Below are 24891 nucleotides of genomic sequence, written 5' to 3'. Positions count from 1 at the left end.
GAGTCGATCTTAGACGGGAAATCAGTCCCCTGAATTCGCCGCTTCATGGCGCGCTACACTTCGTATAAATACCTATCCCAGTACGATTCGATAATAGCTCGGTTGGGTGGTCGGTGTACGAACCGGAGCTAGCCGTAGACAACAGTATTATAGAATTTATATACACTATCACGAGACTCTAGGGGAATCTCCTCATGGTTATTAGGATTTTGCGTGGTGGGCTTTCCAACCCCGTTCCATTTGGGTTTTGGGGTTTTCTAAGGGGGGAGTGGAGGGGGTCGCGCCGGGATTAGCCACTTTTATATTGCTACATATGACATTACGTTATGCCTATATGGGGAAGGAAATTCGATTAAAGTTGGATACCGCCATCTCGTTGCGGGCTACGGTTTAAACTCAACTATAGGGAAATTATATTTTATTAAATCTATTGGGTGCATTAAGTAATCATTGAAATTTCAATAAGCTATAAAATTTGATATTTAAAATTAACATTAAAATCCATCTTCAAATCATTGCTAAGCCTAATTTCGAGTAGTTCATCTAAAAAATCAATACTAAGCCTTTTCCATATTCAAATGGTAGCCATTTTCAAATTTACTCTTTCAGTTATTACTAAGCCTAATTCCATGGTCACCATGCACCTTCCAACCGAACTTTCACTAAGTCTACTAAATCACTGCGTATCCCTTCAACTCCATGACATTTCTATAAATAACCCTGATTTTTAAATCGCACGCATTTCAATCACTCTAAAGATTCAACATCAACTTGACCACCCATCCAACAACGATTATCTAGAGCAATGCATAACCGCGCGCAAAAAACTAACCCTGGATGGGAGCGAGCGAGCAAGCTTGTCCGTCCATCTAAGGCATATATATACTGATGGGGAACGTTTTCTTTCTATAAAACAAAAGAAAGAGTCTAGTGTACACGGAGAGAGAATAGGGTCGGGAGCTACTTTATTATGAATGAGCCCTTGACGAAATAGTCAACGTCACCGCCTACAGCTCCGGAGAGGCGGAAAAGACAAAAAAAGAAGTAGAAGAGAAATGTCCCCAAACCCCCGGAAAAAAGGGGGTCGAAAGGTGGGTGGGCAGATGGTTTCTTTCCCATAGGAGCTGTTTCCTTGACAACGGCACGAGAGTGGAGCCAATAATAGGTTCGGGACGAATAAAACCCTTGTCTCGACTAGAAATAGATTAACCACTTAACTAGAAGTTCTGACGTCGTCTTTATAACTACGATTTCATTGGTTAATTAGTTACGTAGCAACTCCAAGTCAAGAGGTTAACCAAAAAACCCATACAACAGAATATACTGAACCATAATGTATAAAAATTGACACTTTCGAAAAGGAGATTCTGATAAGAGTAAACCAATGTACGAGATACTGTTTCCTTAATGATAACTTCCGAGTTAATATACTTCTAGAGGGGAATGAGAAATAAAAAGAAGGTAGAGAGACACTGTATAAACGACATTTTGTTTCTAATTTAGAGTATGAAACGCAATGTCACGAAAGGAATCTTCTTTACTTCGGTCGAGTGCTTAAAGAAAACGATTTGGCGACTAAGATCCAATTAACTTTTAAATAACTTCTACATCCCCCCCTCCCTCACCCAACACTCGACGGACGATAAATGCACAGACAAAATATAACAGAGGGACAATTCAATCACATTTTAAATTAACACTTGAATTCAATAATTAATTCATCTTCATTTTATTGCAATTTAAAAAATATATTTAATCAATGTCCTTAAATACCTAGAATGTCCTTAATAATTTAATTTGTCTATGATAGGCATTAAGCCTAATGTTAAAAGCGCAATAAATATTTGGTTACTTTTTTTACGTGCCCGGGGAAAGCTATCTACCAGGGGCTAAACTTCCCATGTATTTCCTACGAGCGCCTGTAAAAATGTTGTTCCTGCCGCACACCCGTGTTCGGGGTAAAAGCCCGCGTCAAGGGGCAATCAGAATTTTACGTTTAGGGAATCACGAAATAGAGAAGGTGCGCGATTTGGATAAATATTTCAGGGACGTTTAGGCTATAATAAATAAACGCTAAATCAGGACTTAACTATAAAAGTTAAGAAAATTAAGCCTCGTAACAAAATTCCAATTATAATATACAAAAAAGGGTTTTTCCTTTAGAATAGGAAACGAACCTTAAAAGTAAACCTAAGCCGCATCATTAAACTTTTAAGAAAGGGATTAAATCTTCCACGAAAACAAACAAAGTTCGCTGGCTTTTCTCAATCATTAACTATTAACTATTCAAAACTTATATATGTATTACTATCAGCCCGATACAACTAACCCCTATACGTAAGGAACGAGTTTGAACAGAATCCATTACGATCCTATCAAAAGAATAGCGTGTGGAAAAAGAAAGTCAATGGGAGGGGGAGTAAGGTTGAGGGTGGACTTGATAAAGAAAGAAAGAAAGAAGGAAAAAAACAGGGACGGAAATAGTAGGGGGCCAACTTGATCCCGGGGGTCACCGAGTTACATGTCAAAAGAATAACAACAATGAATAAAAAATAAATCGATGGCCATTGCACGTACCAACGAAAGAGGGAGAGAGAGATTGAACGGAGGAGAAAAGGCGGGAAAAACCACGTGATCAATTTTGCCTTTCCGACGTCTGATAAATCGAAAGAGCAAGTAATATTGTTAATATTTGGGGAAGGAGCGGCTACTATTTGAGAAATCACGTTTAATTTATCATTGGTTAATTGGTGACTATTATGAATTAAGATCTCGTTTAATTAGTAGCTCTACTGGTCCATTGGTAGGTACTACCAGAAGTGAGATGAGACTAGAAGTGAAGGGCTCTAGCATTGGTAGTAGATCCTGGCATTAGTGAACAAATTTGAGGATTTTACGCCGCTTCAATCGCGCCTACGCTAGAGAGAAAAAATTGGTCGAGTTCCAAAAAAATTTCTTACCCCCTTCCCCTCAACCTAAAGCGGCGAAACACGGACGCGGGTGCTTGAATTTAGTTCGGCCGTCTACCACCGCGAGCGTCTCACGTTTTGGAGGGGAAATTCTGAAACCGCCACTAGAGGGCCAACCGTTGGTGTGTTATCAAGAATATTCACTTACGCCGAGTGAAGAATTTGGTTAGCTCAGTACTTCTAGTCTCATCTCACTTCTGGTACTACGGATAACCGGGAATGCATACCGCTAATAGGAATGATATAGCGCCCCCGAATCTCCCACGTTAATTTCTACACTGATTTTATGGGCCGTGCACCAATATTAAACTATATCACATGTTCGGCTATGACGGAGGAGTGCAAAATATAGTAAAGAGTGTAGTTTCTTGGATGGTGTACTCCCACTTATCTATTGGTCCGCCCATTTTGTATAGAAATTCGTCTTTAGCTCGTCGTTTTTCGGTCGCCATAACAACAGGTTTCCAGCTCGCGTCACGCTCGAATTCCCGCCTATTTCCTATACGGTCCTACCCACCCACCCCCATCCAACCCCTCCCCAAAATACCCGCTATTTATTTATACATACACGGGACCCTCTTATAATGCAAATATACGTTACGTATAAAATCCTTAACTTAAGAAGAAAAAAATCGATTAGTTTTTATACGTATATTTTTCAAGGGGTAACCTTTAACTCGTAGGGTTTAAACTTACGTAAAATGTGGGGGGGGGGGGAAATACGGGGGGGGGGAAAGGGGGTATAAATAATTGATTTATTTTAAATTTATTCAAATGAGGTTGAATGTATGATTGTACGCTTGGAAAACTTTGGCAAAGTGTCAACATTTTTGAAAACATTTCCTTTTTATGATAAATAAATTTATCGATTTAAGGGTATTTATTATATAAGTGTATTTATTTTATAGCAAAGACTAGTTTCGTTTCTACGAACAAGTACCCAATACTATTATTTGAATAATTTTTAAAATATTACGGGGGTTTCTTGAAATGAGTGCGTTTATAGCAAACTTTAGGTGGCGTGATTTGCCGACTTTCCTACTTTTTAATCGTTAAAAATCAAATTTCTTTTGAACTACGCATTTTACTTTCTCTAGAGACGCGTGGGCAATTTACGACAATTTACATTTACTTATGATATTTATGATTTTCTTATGAAAAGTTTGACTTATTACCCTACACCTGTATAGGTTTATTTTTGGAATTTTAGGCATAAAATGGAGGTGAATCACGGTTTTTCCCACATAAATCTTTCACATTCCTGGTCTTTCTTATATTGAAAATATCTTCAAAAGTCAAGCCCCCTAACTCGGGAAGTAATTTATTTACCCACTCGTTGGGGCAACACCATATCATAGCTATATAATTTTAGGCTCAAAATCGATTTCCCCAAAGAAAATCCCCCTTGATTAATTTTACGTCAGACTTATTAGAAAAACACCCTTTATAAATAAATAAATAAATATCCCAACTCATAGGCTTAGAGCTAAATTATTTTAAAGCTAAATTTAAATAGAAATCACGATAAAATCAACAAGTAATCAGATGGCGCGATTCCAGTAAATACCGTAAAAGTAAAACCCTTTAAAATAAATCCATAACATCCTCTTTAAGGGGGCCGTTGCAACACAGAATTTATAAATCAATCTTAACAATGTAGGCCTAGTAGAAGGGGTTAGTAGGTGCCCCCCCCCACTTCCTACGTAGTAAGAAACGCGTGAATTGAAGCGTTCAATTCTAGAGAGAAGAGGAGAGAGAGAGAGAGAGAGAAAGAGAGAGAAATGTCCTGCGCAGCATCATCTCACCGTGATTCAATTTCTATAATAGTAAATTCGTCCTTGGGACCCCAACTCGAGAGCCAGGCAGGGCCATGACGGTTTACCTAGCGGGCAAACAGTAGCATTGACTCCTTAGCCAAAGTTCGAGGTCCCCGCGAAGGTAGTGTCTTCCCCCCTTTTAGAAAAGATCAGGGAGAAATTTACCGGCGCGACCTTGTTTTGGAATAAGTCGAAGGTCGGAAAGACTCGAGAACAGAGCGATCCTAGGTTAAGTCGAGAGTCTCGAGGTCACAGCTAGAGGAAAACGGGGGCTTCCCTGGAAAGGACGAGGTCAAATTTGGGGCCCCACTTCAACCTCCCCCCCCCCCTTTACGAGAGAGACTCCGAGAGAGGAAAACAGTGTCACCTCGAAGGTCGTTTTCGTTCTAAAGGTTGAGGTTAGTTCAAGTCACGTGACGTACCCAAATGACGTTGGCCATTATATAAGGGGTGTTATAAAATAGGGGGTATAATAGTTATATAACTTACATATAAGGTAACGCCATTAGTTTTATAATCATAAGGTTAAAAAAAACATTTGATACTGAAGAACATTTCCTTATAAGCGTTTTTCCCATGATATTTTAGGCTTATTGTAAAATTTGTGTAATTTTCCATAATATTTTGGCCTAATTTAACTACTTTTAAAATCCCTGGACTTTTCCACAAAATTCCGAAGTAATTATTACGTTCATGGAGTTCTTTATGATCTTTACACTAATTTTGAATTCCTTAACTTCGCGGATTATCCGAACCAATGAACAATCAAAGCCCCAATTGAAGGACAGTTAAAATGGTAGACTCACCCGATTGGTTGTCATGACGACTCGACCCCTCTTGGTGACTTGATTGTCCACTATTGTGAGAAGGTGGTGTTCTGGAAGGTCCACTTGGCGCGGGTGTAGAGTCCCGGCTCTATAAATTGAAAGAAAAACAAAAAAAAAAAACAAATTGGTCAAGAAATTTTCTAATACCAGCGTTAAAGCGAATTTCAAATCCAAAACATTTAAGGGATGACCTATGACCCCCCGGGAAAAACAGCAAATGCCAAGTATTGTGTCATAATCTAACCCTAAATCTATTTAAAACAATAAAAACAAACCAAAAAAAATAGAACGGCAAACTTCACTTTTTAATTAAACTTTAAAATAATCACAAAAAATAAAATAAGAATATTCATGACTTGTTAGATAACTTTTAAGCAAACACTAAAAATTTAATTTGCATAATTATCGTGTCTAGCAATTGTCATAAATTAAAATTGTCAACTTTGTATGTATTAGAAAATAATAAATGTATCGGTTGTAGAAATATTCCGGAAAATTACTAATAGATAAAAATTTGAAATCGTAAATCAAAAAAAAGAAGTCGAAGTTCAAAATCAAGTTTAAGTATGTGGCATTGAAATACTGTTATCATTATCTATGGATTAGGAATGAAGAAATCAAAAAAATATATAGGCCTATTAAAATTAAAAAGGATTTCGGGATACGATAATCTACGAACGAATTTCCTCTCAAGATAAGTTGACGAAAACTGCGTGCAAAATTAATTCACAATAGCCGCGGCCATATTCCTTCATAAAGGTCTACTTAATTGAAACAAGTACCTCCCGTTAGATTAAAGGGAGGGTGAAGTAGAAAATGAAGTGATTTTTTATTGATTCTTCTGCAAATTATAAGACCAGTCTGCATAGTGAAACACTCAAGAAATACTTCCGAATGATTTTAAAATTCAAATTAAGTTCAGATTTTAAGGATAATTTTAAAGAAGGACTTCCGACCAATCGCGTAACGCCCTGCCTTTTTATTAACAAAATTCTCGTGGCACGTTCCGTGTCTCGCGCCACGATTGTCACGTCACGCGCCTAATTTTATCAAATCTCGTGATAAATTTCATTCAACGCGGAACGTGCCACGAGAATTTTGTTTACAAAAAGGCAGGGCGTTACGCGATTGGTCGGAGGACCTTCTTTCAAATTATCCTTAAAATTCGAACCTAATTTGAAATAATTTTAAAATCATTCGGAGCTGGTATTTCCTGAATGTTTCACTATATGCAGACTGGTCTTATAATTAGTAGAAGAATCGATAAAAAATCACTTGATTTTCCACTTCACCCTCCCTTTAAGGCACTTCCCAATGACTTACGGATGATTTCATTTAAAAACCTCATTTTTAAAGTAAAAGTACACCACACCTACGCAGTACGCAGGTAACGGCGGCCCGATAGACCTCCCACATTTATTTTATCATTCTGTATAATTTAATAACTGATTAAATTGAATGGACCTTATCGCTTCGGAAGAAATAAAATTCTTGAGAAATATTTTTACATTGATAAGAGGTGAGCCGGTTTACGGTGGTTCTAAGCCAATATTGTTATCTCAGTTCCTAAGCCAATATTGTTATCTCAGTTCCTAAGCCAATATTGTTATCTCCGTTCCTAATAATTGTAGTAGTAGTAGTTCACATTTTTTCCTATTATGCCGTTTGTTTTATCTACTATCGGAAATTATATTTAGAGAACTCTACTTTTTATACGAGTTTTTGTAACACGGAAAATATTTTTCAAGGTTGTTATATGTTAGTTTTTAATGGGGAATTAATTAAGTTTTTAACGTCGTTGACTGAGGTTAAATTTTAATTTTTGTAAATATATTCTCGTCTTGGCAAAGTATCAAAATATTTTAATAACAAATATTGCTCAACAAGATATTATTTATTTCTCAGTAAAATTAGATAATCTGATCAAGGTCAAGAAGTATAGTTTCAAATCAAGTTCAACTGCACTAGCTTCCTCGTTTCCCAATTCAAATAGTTTTATTTCAAAAAAACATCGTAATGGGAGTAATTTCATAGAGTTAGTAGCAATCAAAGCGTTAATTAAGTTCTCTTAAGCGTTGTCATTCATTCATTTATTAAGCCATTTTTGCACAGCCACGAGATCTCTTACCAAGTTTTGGTGACGCGTGGCTGGGTCTATGAGGTTGATATCGTCGGGAGGTGGAGGAATAGGTATCCAATTATACTTCCTCATTTCCACGGGAAGTTTCATCCTTTCAAAGTCTTTCCATTGCGACATGAGAGATTCGAAGCAGGTTAAACAAGTAACGACACTCTCGCCATTTTGAGTTGTCAAAGCTCCGGGAGGTCGAGGATGCTCCACCAAAAATGGAAAATCTCGAACTGTGATAGCTCTTACACGTTTTCTGAGAGAAAAAAGGAGTCAAAAATTAGTATCTGACTGAAATAGTGGTTCGTAACTCGAATCACGAGTTTTCTACGATAACACACCTATAAGTTGTAATCCCGCAAATATAACAGACATAATGATGGCAGTTATATTTCCTGGTCCAATGATTAGCGTCCTCGGCGTGTGGAGATGTTTCGTAAGCCAACCACTGCGCCATTAACGAGTGGAAACAAAAAGTGCATCCTAGAATGGTCCCGTCTTCGGTAATGACATCAGCCGAGGTCGGTTTGACGTGTTTCGATAAAAACGGGAAAAAGGGTGTCTGATAATCTTCGGAATTCGATCCGGAACGCGATGGGAATACTGATATCGGATAGGTATATCCGGGAGCGGAACACTCCCCGCAAACGAAACAAGTAGTGGCCACCATTAAGGGTTGTTTAGTCGATGGAAGTTCCAATGGATTGTAAATTCGAGGATTATTGTTCTGATTATCGGAGAGATTATTATCGTCTATGGCACTTTCTTTCGATGTTTTGTTATTGTTGTTGGAAGAGTGACGAGGTTCCATCGGTGGCGGATGCGTTGGAATGTGACGAGACGGAGTGGTAATGACGCTAGTATAAGACATGGTAGAAACCGTCGTCAATAAAGGTTCGTGATGAGAAACGACGGAGGAAGACTGGTCTTCTGGTATAGTAACTTGTATATGGAGAGCCGCGTTATGGTTTTTGGGTTCTTGGGTCACTGACGAATTCGAGGGCGGGGAGGCGTCCCTGACGTCAATATTAACAACGGGAGGTTGCCGACTTTGACTGGCCGAGTAGTTTAAAGAGTAATGTCTTTGGTTGACGGGAACTTGCCCGTTTTGAAAGGCTTCCCATTGCGTTTGCAATAAAAGATAGCAAGTTAGGCATATCAAACAACGTCCCAAATTATCCATGGCTTCGCAATGGGCGGGTTTCGTCATTTCGCGAATAAACGGAAAATACATTTTGGAAGCTTGATTAGGAAGAGTGTCAACCAGTTTTAACGAATTTGAGGCCCGATCGCACAAGTAACAGTTGGAAGGATTATTCGAAGCTTGAGCTTGGGGTCTTTCGTTTTTCGAATGTTGCCCCAGTAAACGATCACGCAAAACGTTACTTTCTTGAAGGAATTCGGCAGGAATTTTATACGTCCTATGTTCTTCCGGAGTTCTTTCAATTTGATAGACTCGAAATTGTCGAAAAAGAGCTTTATAACATAATGTGCAAACCATGGCTCTACCGTCGTGAGTTATGGGTCTAGCACCTGGGGCGGGATTGTGAGTTTCCAGGAAACGAAAATAAGGTTCACCATCAGTAGAGGGACGAGTTTTAAGTTCCCTGCGTACTGATTTAGGGTACTCTTGTCCGCAAGTATAGCAAAAGAATTGGTGGTTGTTGTTGTTGTTGGCATTTGTCTCTCTAGCAGCGTGATTGTAGCTGCCTCTTAACTGGTAATGGCGTTCGTTATTTGGCACATTAGCCCTTTGATAGGTGTCCCACTGCCTGATCAAATACTTGTGACACAGTTCGCAAACTTCAACTTTACCGATCGCGTCAATGGGTTTAGCTTTGGCGGGTCTCGGGTAATTCCACAGATTTGGGAAATACGGACAGTTTGAAATTGGTTTGGTATAAACATTAATGAGAGAGCCGCGGTAGGCGTCTTCTCCACAAGCGTAACAGGCTACTATGGAAGAGTTTGGTGGGGAAACACTACCGGAAGGCGGGTTTAACAAGGGCCTCGTTTGAACTGATAAATCTAGCACCGAAGCTGATGTTTCGGGTTCCTCCATTCTCTGAATTTGAGTCATTCTTTGAGGTTGATCTTCTACAGAGCAGTCAATAGGTTCAGGATAATCGTGTTTGTTATACTGACTGCCTAATGTTGATTGGCTAATTGAATCCGCTGGTGATATAGCATCCCGTTTATCATGGTGAGACATCTGGTTTGAGTTTGATGAAGGAGCGAATCCCATGTAGCTAGTGGCGTATTCCGATTGCAAACCAGCATCCATGCCAGCGTAAGGGCCATTATCATTACGTTTGAGCCAATACAATCTCTTACTATGAGGCAGGTTATTCCTTTCGTGACTCTCCCACTGTTGCGTCAAAAATGAGAAGCACAAGATACAGGAAGCGAAGAACCCATCAGGACCGGGTCTTACGCTACCATTTGGTGGTTGATGAAGTTCCAAAAATGGAAAATAAGGCCCATTTTCTTTCGCTTTTGAGTATAAAGGGTAAATATCTATGCTAGGGCTTCCACAGACAAAACAAATAAACGTGGCGACTCGGGATTCTTGTTTCACCATCACATTTCGAGAATGTGACATGATCACAAAATTAATAACAAAGACGTCTAGCTTTATAACTCCGGAGAAAACAAAAAGCAATTAAAATGCACTAGGGTTTATTTCTTCCGAGAGATAATGCTTGAATCCGCGTAATTCCGGTTTATACCAGAGGCTTCAGAAGTGGATATCCTTGGAAAAATATTTTCAGCCTTTCATATTCGTATACATTATACCGTATTATAAATATTAAAAGGCCAAGGCTTAATATTAAACCCAAGTTTGCGAGTTTGTGACTTGCGTGGACTGAAGCCGAGGCTTAGCTACAACACACGGTACGCGGACGTTCATTAACGTAACAGCACATTTCTTCTTTTCCCGTTATCTCGGATTTCACTACGCGACTACTGTCAAACCGTTAAAGTTTCGAAAGTCACATTTTCGATAAAAAAATTTGGTCAACATAATTCGGGTATTAAATTAACAAATTTATTAATTGGCTAAAAGTAACCGCGGCAATGCAATTCCAATTCCTGTCAAACTGCGTCAAGCTCGTGACGACTGACGAGTCGTGACATATTTTTTGGGGAAAATTTGGGGGAAAACGGGACGTTTTTTTCTGGGTGAGTCCATCAACGGGACGTCTAGTCCAATATAACGTCACAAAATTGGAAGGACAACCGTTTAGCTCTGAATTAGCCTACTGACTTAATTATCCAGGTTTTGAGATCTCTCAAATTGCCGTAAAATTCACGAAACTACAATTTGAAAAATGAACAATCGGGTTAATAATTAAATTTCAACCAAGGTTTTTCTAACTAGCTAATTATTACGCGATTTATAATACACTTTTACGTAGCGGTAGCGCCATTGGTATAAGGGGGAGGAAATTTTAGGGGGAAAATTAAAAAAAGTTTCACAAACTTCCGAGAAGAGATACTCTACTGCCACCTATTGCGTAAAAATAGATGGCGGGAAATTTAAATTGCTTCCCGCGGCGGGAGATGATGATTGAACTATGAAACTAAATGGAAAATTGCCATAAAACCAAGATTAATGTTAAACATGTTAGTATTAGAGACAAATTATAATATAACAAAAATATTTTATTTGTTAGTAAACAAATATATACAAGGTTTTTTTTTACATTTTTTTTTGGGAAAACAAAAACAACGGTTACCTACATCAAACAAGGAAATAACACAAAATAGTTTAAATTGTTTCGATGTTAGTTCACAAATAATTATCCTAAACTATGGATTTATATTTCCCTCGTGTAATTTGAGCATTGTTAAACATTTGAAAGGTACTTTCAAGCGTATAGATAACAATTTACCTGAAAAAAAGTGATCCAAATTTTGACGAATACATTTTAAATTAAAGAATTTAAGGGAAATTATGGAAATATTTCTCTCCCACTCGAAGCTAAAGTTACAGATGGTAATTAGTATAGGAAAGATTAGAAGAAATTGATCCAGTTATTTTCTTTTCCAAGAAAACAAATCTATCTATAAACTAAGAAAATTCCTAAGTTGTTACATGTACTTACAAACCCCCTGGAGATCCTAGTAACGGTAATAACCAAACCCAGGGGGTGAGAGAAACACGTAGATTATTTTGCAATGGATAATTTAAAAATGGAACCACAGTGTGTGACCGACTTTTTCGGTGACTATTGTACGAAAGAAATTAGATCTAAATGAATCAAATTTAGGGATGATAATGGGTATTAGCTCGAGAGAAAATACAAACAATGGCCACTACCTCTAACATAGTATTTACAATTTAGTTTCTTCGAACAATATGTCGAACAACTAAATACGTATTATAACCAAAATTCTAAATAGTCGCGGAATATACGTTTTCTTGTAATATTTGACTAATAGACCTTATTCCCGAATCCTCTACTGTCACGTTACTGACATAACTCTCTTTCTATGCTTTGCAAGGCATTGCTAAGCTTAATTAATCCAACATAAGTTTCAGAAACTGGAATAAGGTCAGTATTTTCAAACCAAGAAGAGTTATAGCCCAGTTTATTTCTTGTTCCACCCAGCGGATTTAATGCTATTTTCTGGCTGCCACCCCTGAGGTGGTTTCCAACCTGCCGGTGGTTGCCAACCCTTTGGAGGTGCGCTTTTCCAAGCTTGGGGTTCGGGAGCTTTCCATCCATGGGATTCGGGTTGAGATTTCCATCCTTGTGGCTCTGGTTTCCAAGGTTGAGGTTGTGGAGCGGAAGCCCATCCTTGAGGAGCTGGTGCCCAACCTTGAGGAGGAGCGGGAGCCCAGCCTTGAGGAGGTGGAGACCATCCTTTTGGAGCTGGGGCTGCGTTCTTCGAAATGCTGATTCTGGGAAGAGTAAACTTGAACGAGATTTGTTGGTTGCCGAATGCGTTCAGCTTGTATTGGAGAACTTTCAACGGGATAGCCAAGAGTTGGGCAATGTTGGGCTTTGGCAAAGAGATAGAGAATGAAGGGGCGGCCTTTGGTGGCGGCGCCCAACTTTTAGCCGGAGCTGGTGCCCAACCGTGAGATGGTTGAGATTCCCATCCTTTGTTGCCTCCTGAACCGAATGATAGAGATAAACCACCTAAACTGATGCCAGGCGAAGGATCGCACGACGTCCGTGATACAAGAACCAAGGTCACTACACAGGAACACAACAGGCGAATAATCTAGAAAATAAAATAGAGAAGACGGTGTTTAAAAACAAGTTTAAAGAAGTCGATGGTAACAGTGCGACCAACAAGACACTTCTATTCTTAAAATTCGAACTAATTTCCTACTTCATAATTTGTTTTTGCAAAGCTAAGTAGTATCTGTCAATTACATTTAAATGGACCGAAATTAAGGACTGTTATCTCTTAGCTTTGGACCGGGATCAAATAGCCTCCATCGCCCCTAGCTACGCCTCCAAAAAGAGCGAATCACTGTACTTGTTTTGTAATCAAGCAAATAAAAACGTTTATATAAAAAACAAATTAAATAACCCATGGTTTCTCTTCTTTTTAGCCGTGTCTTCTTGGAACAAGGGAGGTTTGTCAATTGTCGACTTTTACTTGTTAAAACCGACAAGCGTTTGAAAGCAAAACCCGGAAATATTGTCGGAAATTATAAATAAAATATTAACGAGATCATCCCCGGGGTATTGACTGTAAGTTTAGAGTTTTAAACCTTAAAGCCGCCTTTAGGGGCGACAAAAAAAATAATATATAAATTAGGTAACCTAAATTTCCACCCAAAGTAACCGGTAATTCGTGAAAATGCTAGATTCATAGACATACCACTATCGACCATTGTATATGTCAAAGTTAATCATGAAAATATTAAATTATTTCAAGTGTCAGTGACGTGCTTTTGAATAACGTTTCATGGATTACGTATTATAATTTAAATAAAACAAGTTGTAAAACGGAATTAATCGATTATTTTCTATAGAAACTGGAATATAACCAACCTCATACGATTTCTTACACCAACTCCTGTGGCGTGGTTTTGTTTATATCTTTCGTGATATTTTTTTTTATTATTTTTTTTTTTTGGAAAGGGCGTCATACTCGAATTACGCTTTAGGGGTTAACCACTCCAAATTAATTACAATTAATCTTGGACAAATTATCTATATAACTCCGAAATGGCTACATAAATTTGAAACATTTTTAAATTAAATAAAAAATATTTTTCATTAAAAATAAAATATTTAAAGGAATTTTTCATTAAAAATAAAAGATTTAAAGGAATTTTTCATTAAAAATAAAATATTTAAACTAATTTTCCTCACAAGTATCTTTCTTCAAATGGCTTACGTTAGAGTAAACCTTTAACCCAGGTAGAAAATTTAATTCCGATCCAGAAATAAACGGGTCACGATAAAACCTTTTAAAATAAGTTTTGAAAAAAAAAATTGTTTTCCAAAATACTTTTATAAAAGTAGCCCCTAATAAATCATTATAAAGCTAGAATAATCTCCGGAAATACATCAAAAATAGTTTTAATAAATCTAAAACTCTAAATTGATGTTTGACACGATGGTTTATAGAGCGAAGTGTTTGAAAGATTAGTATCGCGCTTAACTAAAAAATAAGTAAACACCACTCGGTGTTATTGGCATATTGTTCACCTAATAATGCACGGTTTGATGAATTTTAATAAAAGAATCCTTTCAAAGAATAATCGAGTCCTTTCAGGAAAGAATTTCCGTTATTTTGATGATGTTCCAAGCGTTAAATTTTATTAAAAGGTTTTTCTTATTGAAAGGGGGCGTGGAAGATACCACCACGTGTTTTACAAATTGCCCATTCTCTATACGTGATGGTACGTTACAATTTTTTCACACAAAGGTTTTGGTCAAAATTGCGCATTCTTCCTAATGACCGGAAGATATAACGCCCATATAGGAAATGGATTTAATTATATATGTTAATCGTTTTTAAAACGCGCCAATGGGAATGAGGAGGGTGTCTAGACTGTCTTAATGCCCTCGCCCCCCCTCTCCGACCCCACACGGAAAAATTCAGATTTAAATTATTTCCCGCGAATTTAATAAGATTGACCTTAATGATATCATCGGGATTTCATACCTTGTTGGGTGACCTTAAGGGGATAAAGTTGGTTTTAGCAAAGAAGGCAGAAACGGGTTCAATTAGAGGCTACTGATTTGAGCAACTTTAGGCAACTAAACCGCAAATTTTCATAGTGTCACATTCTTAGTGCATATTTTTATATGACACTAGCTGTTACCCGCGGCGTCGCTCACGTGTAGTAAGAACTTCCATCAAAATTATATAAAGAATGGGTAGATTTTACTGCTGACTAATATTTTTGTAGAACCCTAGAAGCGAGGGCACTCAGCGTTGCCCGTCAGCCCCTAGGGATGCATTTTTCATTTCTTTTCACGCGAACATTATTCCATATAGACGGGTTTTTAAATTTCTGACCGCCATTTAAAAAGATGGTAACAAATTGAACCCAAAAGACCATTCAGCCCGTCTATAGGTTAAATTAAACCAGTGTACCAAAAATTTGAGAAATCGGTTGAAACGCGCTGACTCAGTTGCATAGAGAAGATGTTTTTACATTTCTGGGCGCCATTTTTTAAGATGGCAGCGGATTGGAAAAATCTTTCTTAGTACGTGCCTACTACTTATGAGTAACGTTCCTGCAAATTTTCAGCCTTCTAGGGCAAGCGGTTTGGTCTGGGCGTTGATTATCAGTCAGTCTGTCAGTCAGTCAGTCTGTCAGGACTTTGATTTATATAGATATACTAGCCGTTACCCGCGGCGTCGCTCGCGTGTAATAAGAACTTCTATCTAAAATGATATAAAGAATGTGTAGATTTTACTGATGACTAATATTTTTGTTGCACCCTAGGAGCGAAGGCACTCGGCACAGTCCGTCAGCCCGTCGGAATATTTTTTATTACTTTTCACGCGGACATTATTCCATAATGAAGGGTTTTTAAGTTTTTGGCCGCCATTTAAAAAGATGGCAACAAATCGAACCCAAAAGACCTTTCAGCCCGTCTATAGGTTAAACGAAACCATTGTACTAAATATTTGTGAAATCGGTTGAAACGCGCGGACTTTATTGCAGAGAGAATAATTTCTTACATTTCTGGACGCCATTTTAAAAGATGGCGAAAAATCTAACCCGAAAGACCATTCAGCCCGTCTTGAGGTTAAAGCAAACCCGTCTAGTAAATATTTGTGAAATCGGTTGTAACGCGCGTACTTAATTGCATAGAGAATATTTTTTACATTTCTGGGCGCCATTTTTTAAGATGGCGGCGGATTGGAAAAATCTTTCTTAGTACGCGCCTACTACTTATGAATAACGTTCCTGCAAATTTTCAGCCTTCTAGGGCAAGCGGTTTGGGCTGGGCGTTGATTATCAGTCAGTCTGTCAGTCAGTCAGTCAGGACTTTGATTTATATAGATATAGATAGATAATAGATTTAAGCAATAGTCGAGAGGCTAATCACTCTCTCACCTTCAATTCCCTGTACACTAAATTAAGGTTCTGTATTCATTTTAGCACGTTCAAGCGTAGGGCCGATTAAGCCGAGTGATAGACCCCTCGGTACTAATTGAAGAATTAACAATTTTATTAAACCGCGTACTAATTTTGAAGGGATTGTGAAATATATTTTTAATTTTGTGGCAAAATGAATATAAACCTCAAGTTGCTCGTGAATATGAACCAGCTAAACTTCTATTCAATCAAACTTATCTAAAACAAGTAACAAAGGCACCCGGGAAGCCGTTTTGATTACTTTTCTGGCAGTCATTTTAAAAGATGGGGTCCAAAACTAAGAAAGTAAGTAGCCCTAGTACCTACTACAACAGAACTAGCTTCGGCTTCCTAGTAAAGGTAAAACGGTATGGACTGGGTACCTACTAATAGATGAACAAAATTTCTTACGTGTCTTGGTAAAAAATCCATTGTAGTAATCCTTTTGAGCTCCTACCAACAAATAAATAAATAGTAAACTTTGTATAATACACGAGCTAAGGCAGTAAGAGAGAAGCTATGGATGTTTTCCTTGAGAAGAAAGTGAAAGGACTGATATCCACCTGAGGCTCTCCCAATGGTTTTATATTATTTGAAAGACCTACATTCACTCCCCTAACAGTTTGCGGTGATTCAAATACATATAGAGAGAGATGATTACATTAAACACGGGGGTTATCGTTTCCTCCCTCATTTCCGACTGCCCCCCGTGACGTCGTCGTTTCTCGGCCCGTTCGCTCGACAGCCTCGAATTAAAAGGATAATCTCCCACTAATCTTTAATCTCTTTTTTGTCCAAAGAAATTTTCGAAGCATTTTTTTAAGGGTCGAAAGAATCATTTTAGTGTTTGCGAGCGATTCTATCACAATAAAACGCCCGTAACACAAATAAAGGTAGGCTTAAGTTCCGGAGAGGTACTTAAAAAGAGAGAGTTGAAAATCGTTTAACGAAAATTACCCGATTATACATCGATTATTCAGGTTATTTTAAATCGATTTCTATTCAATCTATTGTGTCATAATGGCATGGGTTGGGTGCGGGATATTTGTTTTGGCGAATGGTTATTTGAAAGTTACTCGAGTGAAATTTGCAATTGAGGGAAAACGTGGATTAAGGATTTGGAAATTTATTTGGTGCTAAACGCCGTTCATTTGTTCTAGAGATCTTGAAAACTGTAGAAAGAGGTACCCAATGTTTAACTTTGCCTCGGTAAATAAATATTGTTTGTGTAAAGTGCACTTTAAAGTTTCAATATGGCGTACTGAAAAGTTCAAACAGCTTAGTGTAAAAGTATTCCATGTTTTGACAAAAGCAACGGTGTTTTGTAAAGCAACGGTGGAACGAATTTCATTTTCAGTAGGCCTAGCTGTCGAGATATTTAAAATTAAAATAGCTTAAGGAAATAAATTATCTTTCTACGAGGGTCACGAACTTTGCCCTCAAAAACCGCTAAAACCAACTGTCAAGTTTACTTGATTTTTATTTTTCTTCTGACTTGGGGTACCTTCAAAATTAACTATTGGAAACGGTTTTCAAAAATCATTTAAATTAAAAAAAATCAAATTGGCAAATTATATAGGTGAATTTGACCCTAACCTAAAACAAAAACTCGCCAAATAGGTTAATTCGAATTAACCTATAAAGATTTAAAACGATTTAAAGTTAAAACGACGTTCACCTAAAGAAACCGGAAGTGGGCCTTCCTAAGTTAAAGAGGGGCTAACATTTACGTAGTTATCGTTATCCTATCAATGACGGATTTTATTTCTTATTTTTCTTTGTATTCAAAATAATACTAGATGTATAAAATATACTTAAACTAAGAAGGACCCCATTTTTCTTTTAGCTAAAGCCAGGGTAATCTTTGAATTGAAAAACATTACCATCCAATATCTTGTAACAAAAGAACGAGGAAATACTTATTGTTATATTTTTATATTAATTTAAAATAAATAAAATTAACATAGAAATCAGAAAATGAAATTTATCGACACTGTAAGGATGTATTGAAAATTTTCAAAACAAAATTAAAATAGTGTATAACTAGAACCTTATGGATTATTAATTATTTGTGGTTTGCATGTTTCTGAATTTGAACATGATATGAAATATAGTTTTTCGATATCGTGTTGTTCAATTTTCTCTTCGGTAAATATGCACAGGTGAAAATGACAAGTGGATTTTTCTGAAAAGGTACAGTAGGTACTTGGGGAATTTACCTATGACTGAAAAGTTTGGATATTGTTGTGTTTTTTTATAGTGAAACAATGAAATATCATAGAAAGAAAAGAGTTGGGAGGCAATTAAGATTTGTAAACAGACAATAAACAACTATCTATAAGAGTCTCCTGCAGTCGCAAACAAAAATATCGGAAGTTATCCAAATGTTTACACCTTTTCCGATCGCTATCTACCAAGTACGTCTTTAAGCAATCTTAATAGCGAATAAAACATATGGTCTAATGCTTCTTTTCATCAGTAATAATATTGTATAAAATTATCCACGCGAAATTGTAATAAAAAACGTCTTTCGCAACTTACAACCAACTCAGAAAAAAAAATAAATTATGTACCTAAACGATAAACCCATTAAACTAAACTACATTAAATATTCCTTGATATCCTCATTACATTTAATTCGTATAAAATGAGTTTATTATTTTAAAAGTTTTTAAACATAAGGAAAAATTAAACATGTAAATAATATTACTAACTAGCCAGGGGTTATTTTTTCGCGTTAAAATTAAAGCTTAAAGCGTAGTCTAAAAGCTTCTCCGTTGTTTTATTAAAACGAATTTATTTAATGTGGTTTTGTTAAAACGTAAAAACAAGGGTTCTTTAGTCCAATATATGGAAATGATCAAATTGCTAACCGGAAGTTTGGTTGTAATGAAACCCTTTATATCATAAGAAGGTTATTAAACCCAATAACTATTTATCATACGGTGATAAAAGCGTCCGAATATTGACCACAAAACATTTGTTTCGGCTTTCAATCAAAAGAAAGGTTTTACGAGTTTTCACTGTTCTAAATAAATTTCTTAGCTGGTTTTCGATGATTGAAAATTTATAATTGAGGTTTTAGAAATATATGTATTACAAATCAACCTATAATTTTATGAAAGCAACGCATTGAACTGGTTTTAATTTAAATTAATGGGTGTTAAGTTTTAATACTTTGACATGATCATAGTGACACGGTTCAATAAGATTTGAGAAAAATCAAGATTGGAAGTCTTTAGGAAATTATGTAGTAAATAAAGAGAAAATTTTGTACACCCGAGTGCCACATTTCAGGGACCTTTGAACTCTGTAAGAAACTTAGTTCCCCTAGCTACAAAATATTGAACAAACTCAGTTCTCCCATAGCTACAAAATATTGAACAAACTCAGTTCTCCCATAGCTACAAAATTTATAGCGCATTTATGACTGAACTGTTAGCACGTAATAAAATATTTTACCGCTGCAATAACTAAATTATTCCATTCTTATAAATATATTATAATCTTTATATTATAACAACTAAAATAAACAAATAATTTCGCATTCAAAGAGCGTAACCGTTCTAATTAAATGTACTCTCAGAGTTTATCATTAAGATCTGACCACTTAGCTAAGCTTTCATCAAGGTATCGTTTAGGCCCCTTTTAAAGATTCTGACGAAACGAAATTGACTTTCACAAACCAAACACTGTCGTTCTCTCCAGTGACTCGCGTGACAATAAAACATTACTGAGACCTAAAACAATGAATAATTTTCTCCCGATCAAATCCTTTCGGTAGATTTTTTACCTTAAAAATTGAAAAACGTCTAGAGCCTACCTAGTTTTACAAGAACAACTACCCTAAGACACGAATAATTTCGATTAGGGCGTCATATATGGGCTACTAGATCAAAATATTTTTCTTAAATAGTCGACTTAGGCCTAGTATTTACATATTACAAAGGGATTACGAAGACTAAATTGTTTTTACCTCAGAGATGAGGTCAGATTGAAATTGGGTGCTTGGGTACATTTCATACTCCCTTTAACCATGCAGGAGTTTCCTGGTTCAGCCGATGGAAGTTTAGAAAATTACTTGGCAAAAGCTTACGCTATATCCAATAAATATTGGAAGAAACGCGAGAGTAACCGTTATTAAACCTAAAATAGTATCCGGGCATGTTTGCGAAAGTTAATGGATTTTGTTTGCGTTGTATAATGCTATTAACGCCTAACCACTAAAAACGGAATGCCAAACAAAAACCACAATCTAAATTAACTGAGAATCGCGTGTGTACAGAAAACTATATGGATTTTAGAGGAAAGCTTGATACGAAAGGAGCCGAAACTCTCTCTCTCAAAATTCATTTAAGTTATTATTGAGCTAATTAAAGAGATGTTGAAATTCAAGTTAATTAAAAAAATTTAATTATAGCTGCTAGAATTACTAGTTCTTCTAAGTTCTAACGAAACCCTAAATGGGGAAACGCGAGAAACATTGTAAATCTTAGAATCTGGATACACTAATCCAAATTTTGCGTGAAATAAACCTTATGATTTTAAGTAGCGCGAGTAGGTAGGTATATATAGCGCAAGGGGCCGTACGTAAACCTCCCACATATATGTAGAAAAACCTTTATTTCAGCCCGAAAACAATAGAAAATTAAATCAAACCATTTCGAAACCAAATAAAAGCTATGGCAAAAGTTTTCTATTAAAAGTTAACACGAAATTCCCGGGTGGCTGCATGCCCCCATAAATAGTATATGAAGCCGAAAAACATGTTTTCATTATACATATGGTTAGATAAACCGTGGAGTAATAAACTACGGTGGCCTTGTTTCATTACATTCATGTGGAGATAAGAGTCGTTGGTACCTCTCCGCCCTTTAATTACCGGTAATTCATCGAGTACCGCCGTAAATTACCATAGAATAATTCATCAATTACCGCTGAAAATTACCAAGATTTGAAGAAAAAGCTTGCGAAACAATTAGTGGTCAGAACCACCTTCTAAAATTTATGATTCCAAGGATAAACGTAAAAGTAATTTGGAACAACACTGTGAGACTGAATCCAATTCGTAATACGCAATAACATAATTTATTGCCGAGCTCCGAAAGTCACAAGTGCGAAAAATAGTGTACTCAACAGAGTTAAGAAACTTTTGTAGGGTGCGGGAACCTCCCCGGCAGCGCATTGGTGCATAAAAGGTAAGATTAGCTTGCCATTGATCAGTGGGCTCGAAGGGTGGACCCCAATTTAATTTCTACTTTCGTTTTTGTGCACTACGAATTTTCTGTCGCGAGGAAGCTCGGGCTTGCCCTACCTAAAAAGCGGAAACCCTAATCGCGTCCACGTAGACCGGATGTAACTCAAAGTACCGGGGCTCGTTATTATAAAAAGGAGGCAAGGTTGGGACCTTAAAAGGTTCCCAAAAAGGGATGGTAAAGTGAAATTAGAGACTATTCGAGAGTTTTATCGTAAGCATCCAAAGTAAATTGGACTCTAGCGAATCTACGCGACGCGTAAACTTTTTCACCATCCCTTTAATTCGGTAAAATAGTAACGTCTCCAAAAGGGCCGACCCATAAAAGCAACCTCAAGAATCTTTCAAAAACGTTTCCGCAACCATAAGGGTTAGTACCTTAGAATAGCTCGGTTTCACCACGTAAAAATGGGGTCCATTGCCACAAATGCCCCACTCAGTCACTCAAACTTCACCAGTTTAAAACGGTTTCAATCAAGAAAAGTTAGTATATATTCCATCGATTTTTTGAACAGTTAGTCTCGCTGTGAATTTACGGTCACTCTTATCAAGAGTTCTTTAGTGTTAGTTTCGCTTTGAATGCGATATAAAGAGAACGGAGCTCTCTTGACCGGCGCGACACATTTTAAACAAAGAGAGACCGCGAGATGATTTATAATTATTCTAACTACGCGTTGAAAATGCTAATGTTTTAGGAGATCGTGATGAAAATGAAATTAGAAGACTGCGGCGTTTATTTTAAAGGCCAAAGAGTTATAATGTCGAAATTCGGTAAAGTGAAAAGACCGCGTTAAAGTTTTCTCATTTTGTGTAAAATAACAAGTTACAACTCGTCTAAATCTGAAGCGCTAAGTATTTATAAATTCGCGTTGCAAAATATATTTACAGCTCTCTAAGAACTAAATAACGCGTCAATCAATCAATCAACTAAGCATAATGGCATTTCGTTTGGAAGAAGACTTACTAGATGTAAAAGAACCACCAATATGTTTCCTGGACATGAAAGGAATAAAAATCCGAACGGAGGGAGAGCTGCAATTCGCCTTGAAAAGAGTCCCTGATTTGAAATTACGAAAAGAGAAAATTATAGACGAAGAAATAATTCCTCCCCCGCCACCGGTCTCAAAGAAAAAGACTGGATTCAATAACACTCCGTTACCAGGCAGTAATAATTTGGAAAAGAAAGGGGATGCCGCCACGACGGTGTACGACTTTGAGAATCCAATACCAACTGGAATGAGAAGTATCAAACTAAGGGACGTGGCCCAAGTGGAGATTGATTGGAAAATGTTAACGCTGGATCGACCCAAGACCCAATTGGACGAGGAAATATACTCCAGGTTCGTAGAAATGGACCGATTGAAACTAAAAGCAATGGCCGCGGAAGCCCCTTGGGTACTTTACGGCAACCGACCAGCAACAACCTTACTCTCAGCAACAGCCCCTGGTCAGAAAAGGTCCAGGAAAAAACGTAAGGGTCATAAGAAATCCAAAGGGGGTGGTTCGGACAGTGATGACGAAGATGACGATGACCTGACTAAAGACAACGCGCCTGATGACGACATCGTCCCACCAGACTACGAAGAAGACGATGAAATACCATCTAACATTCCCGCAACCGTCTTCAATGAAAAATTCACCTACGAACATTACGCGCGGTTCATTGAAGACAAGGACGAGAATGATGACGCCGATTTAGCGGAAGAGACCCCGGAAGCCCCAGTTAAAAAAGACAAATCCCCTAGTAAAGGAGGCGTGAGACGGAGAAGAAGTGCCAGAAAAAAAGAAACCACCTCTAAGGAAACTGAAATCAAACCACCCTCCGTTATACCCATAACGGTGAATCCCCCCTCCCCCGTTCCTCCAAAAAATAGTGGTACAGCGGGTACCAAGAAAAAAACGAAATCCAAGTCTAAAAATAATGATGCTTCAGAGAAAGGTGCTACCAAATCTAAGGTTACTACTAAAAGTTTACGTGGAAGTGAGGCTAAGCCCAAAGCTAAGCCTAAAATCAAAACCGAAGCGAATGGTGATACTACTATAGCCTCCAAAAAGTTGGATGTAAAGGGTCCAAAAAGACCATCTACTCCAGCTAGTGATAAAAAATCAAAGACTAAATCTAGTTCCTCTAAAACTAAAAAGAAAACGAAATAAATAAATAATTGTTTGAAATAAATAGTCTTTATTTCATGACCAAAAAGATTTTTGGCCTAATTATATTATTTTCAAAAAGCCCGCCTTTTTTTGAAAAATTGCAGAAGGTGGCGCCATCTGGTTTTGATTGAGAGGATTTTCTCCGCAGTTTATCCAACCATAGTCCTTTTACGACCTCTAAGTCGAATTTCTTCCAATTTATTGATTATTTCAACTATTCCTTTGCCATAGGACTTCTTGTAGCTCTCCAACAATATTTCAAATAATTCATGGGAGGTTGGATGTGAGCTATTATAAGCTCTTTCTAAAACATATAGATCCACACCCTTATCCTCGGCACTTTGGTCAATATGACATAAGCCAAAGTCAATCAAATATATCACGAAGTCTTCCCCATCATTAGGTCCATTATCATCATTAGAAGCCAGTAGCATGTTTGAAGTTGTCAAATCTCCGTGGATGACACCATTTTTGTGCATTTTTGCTAATAATTCTCCGATTTTGTCCATAATTTTTTTCAAAGAATATGTGGGCTTTGTTCTGGAGTTACTACTCATTTTGTCAATGTAAGCGGCAACTGTGACGCTTTCAAGGCGTTCTAAAACGATGAAGCGATGGACTAAGTCAACATTATAAACTGCTGGAACTGGGATCCCTACATAATAAAATATGATTTATAACCCAAAATCTTTCGCTGAAATAACGATATAATCTCACCAAGAGTTCTACATCGAAGCAACGCCCGCGCTTCGGCTTTCATTCTTTCTTTAGTTATGTTTTCATCCAATGTTGGATGGCGGTAAGTTTTTGAAAACCTTTCTTTAAACACAGCTGGCTTACCCATATAATCACCGACATAAACTTTAGCCTCGGCTCCCTGTTTTATCATTTCGAGAGCGTCTAATAATCCCATTTTTAATTAATTAATTACGAAGTAAAACCAGTAAAAATACAAAAACAACGACCAAGTTAAACGCGCCGCCTTTAAATTGATTTAGCAAATTAGCAGACGATATTTGCTAGGAGGATGGAGGAACCAGGGTGAGAAATAAGGAAAATTTTTAAACTGGTCATTTGACCAGTAGAGCCCAAGGGTTTTAATTAAAAAACTGGTCAATGACCACTTAATATTTCTATATACTGTCAGAGCTGCACTGAAATGGCTCTAGGGAT

General features: G+C 37.2%; 4 protein-coding genes and 2 long non-coding RNA genes across 14 annotated transcripts in view; 3 read left to right on the top strand and 3 right to left on the bottom strand.

The window, feature by feature from the left end:
* The window catches only part of LOC149658627 (uncharacterized), a 44360-nt gene extending 33214 nt beyond the window's left edge, over positions 1-11146 (bottom strand). Inside the window, exons 1-3 of the mRNA XM_089844215.1 lie at positions 8083-11146; positions 7742-7997; positions 5593-5701 (exon numbers count right to left, since the gene is read on the bottom strand). Coding sequence (XP_089700341.1) covers positions 5593-5701; positions 7742-7997; positions 8083-10343 — 2626 coding nt within the window. The 5' untranslated portion in view covers positions 10344-11146. The remainder of the gene's footprint in view (positions 1-5592; positions 5702-7741; positions 7998-8082) is intronic.
* LOC149658613 (uncharacterized) overlaps positions 1-24891 on the top strand; it is a 123535-nt gene that overhangs the window by 5113 nt on the left and 93531 nt on the right. The window lies entirely within an intron of this gene.
* Positions 11387-24891, bottom strand: part of LOC149658615 (uncharacterized) — a 75017-nt gene continuing 61512 nt past the window's right edge. For 2 of the 3 annotated variants that reach the window (XR_016369856.1, XR_016369857.1), the window contains exon 4: positions 12881-12976. Coding sequence is in view for 1 of the 3 variants with exons in the window: in XM_089844246.1 (XP_089700372.1) it covers positions 12338-12976; positions 16722-16742 (660 nt within the window). In the remaining 2 variants the exon portion in view is untranslated. Of the gene's footprint in view, positions 12977-16721; positions 16758-24891 lie in introns of those variants that run through there. The other variant, XM_089844246.1, reaches the window with a different exon arrangement.
* On the top strand, positions 12970-14474 carry LOC149658626 (uncharacterized). Of its 2 annotated transcripts, none has more exons than XR_016369867.1 (2): positions 12970-13233; positions 13314-14474. It is a non-coding gene; the product is annotated as an uncharacterized LOC149658626 (long non-coding RNA). The 2 variants fall into 2 exon arrangements; XR_016369868.1 differs by having other exon boundaries at positions 12970-13244.
* Positions 22400-24215, top strand: LOC149658625 (uncharacterized). Its single transcript, XM_089844231.1, has one exon. The coding sequence runs from the start codon at positions 22501-22503 to the stop codon at positions 23716-23718; it is 1218 nt and encodes a 405-aa protein (XP_089700357.1). The 5' UTR covers positions 22400-22500; the 3' UTR covers positions 23719-24215.
* On the bottom strand, positions 23724-24726 carry Tcs5 (TP53 regulating kinase). Its single transcript, XM_089844244.1, has 2 exons — positions 24436-24726; positions 23724-24373 (listed from the first exon to the last, which is right to left on the bottom strand). The coding sequence occupies exons 1-2, from the start codon at positions 24629-24631 to the stop codon at positions 23868-23870; spliced, it is 702 nt and encodes a 233-aa protein (XP_089700370.1). The 5' UTR covers positions 24632-24726; the 3' UTR covers positions 23724-23867.

The sequence above is a fragment of the Phalangium opilio genome, unplaced genomic scaffold, assembly GCF_054372755.1.
Source record: "Phalangium opilio isolate 3A_F unplaced genomic scaffold, DU_Popi_V2 ptg000075l_1, whole genome shotgun sequence".
NCBI classification, from domain to species: Eukaryota; Metazoa; Arthropoda; class Arachnida; order Opiliones; family Phalangiidae; genus Phalangium; species Phalangium opilio.
This window is presented reverse-complemented; position numbering and strand designations above follow the sequence as displayed.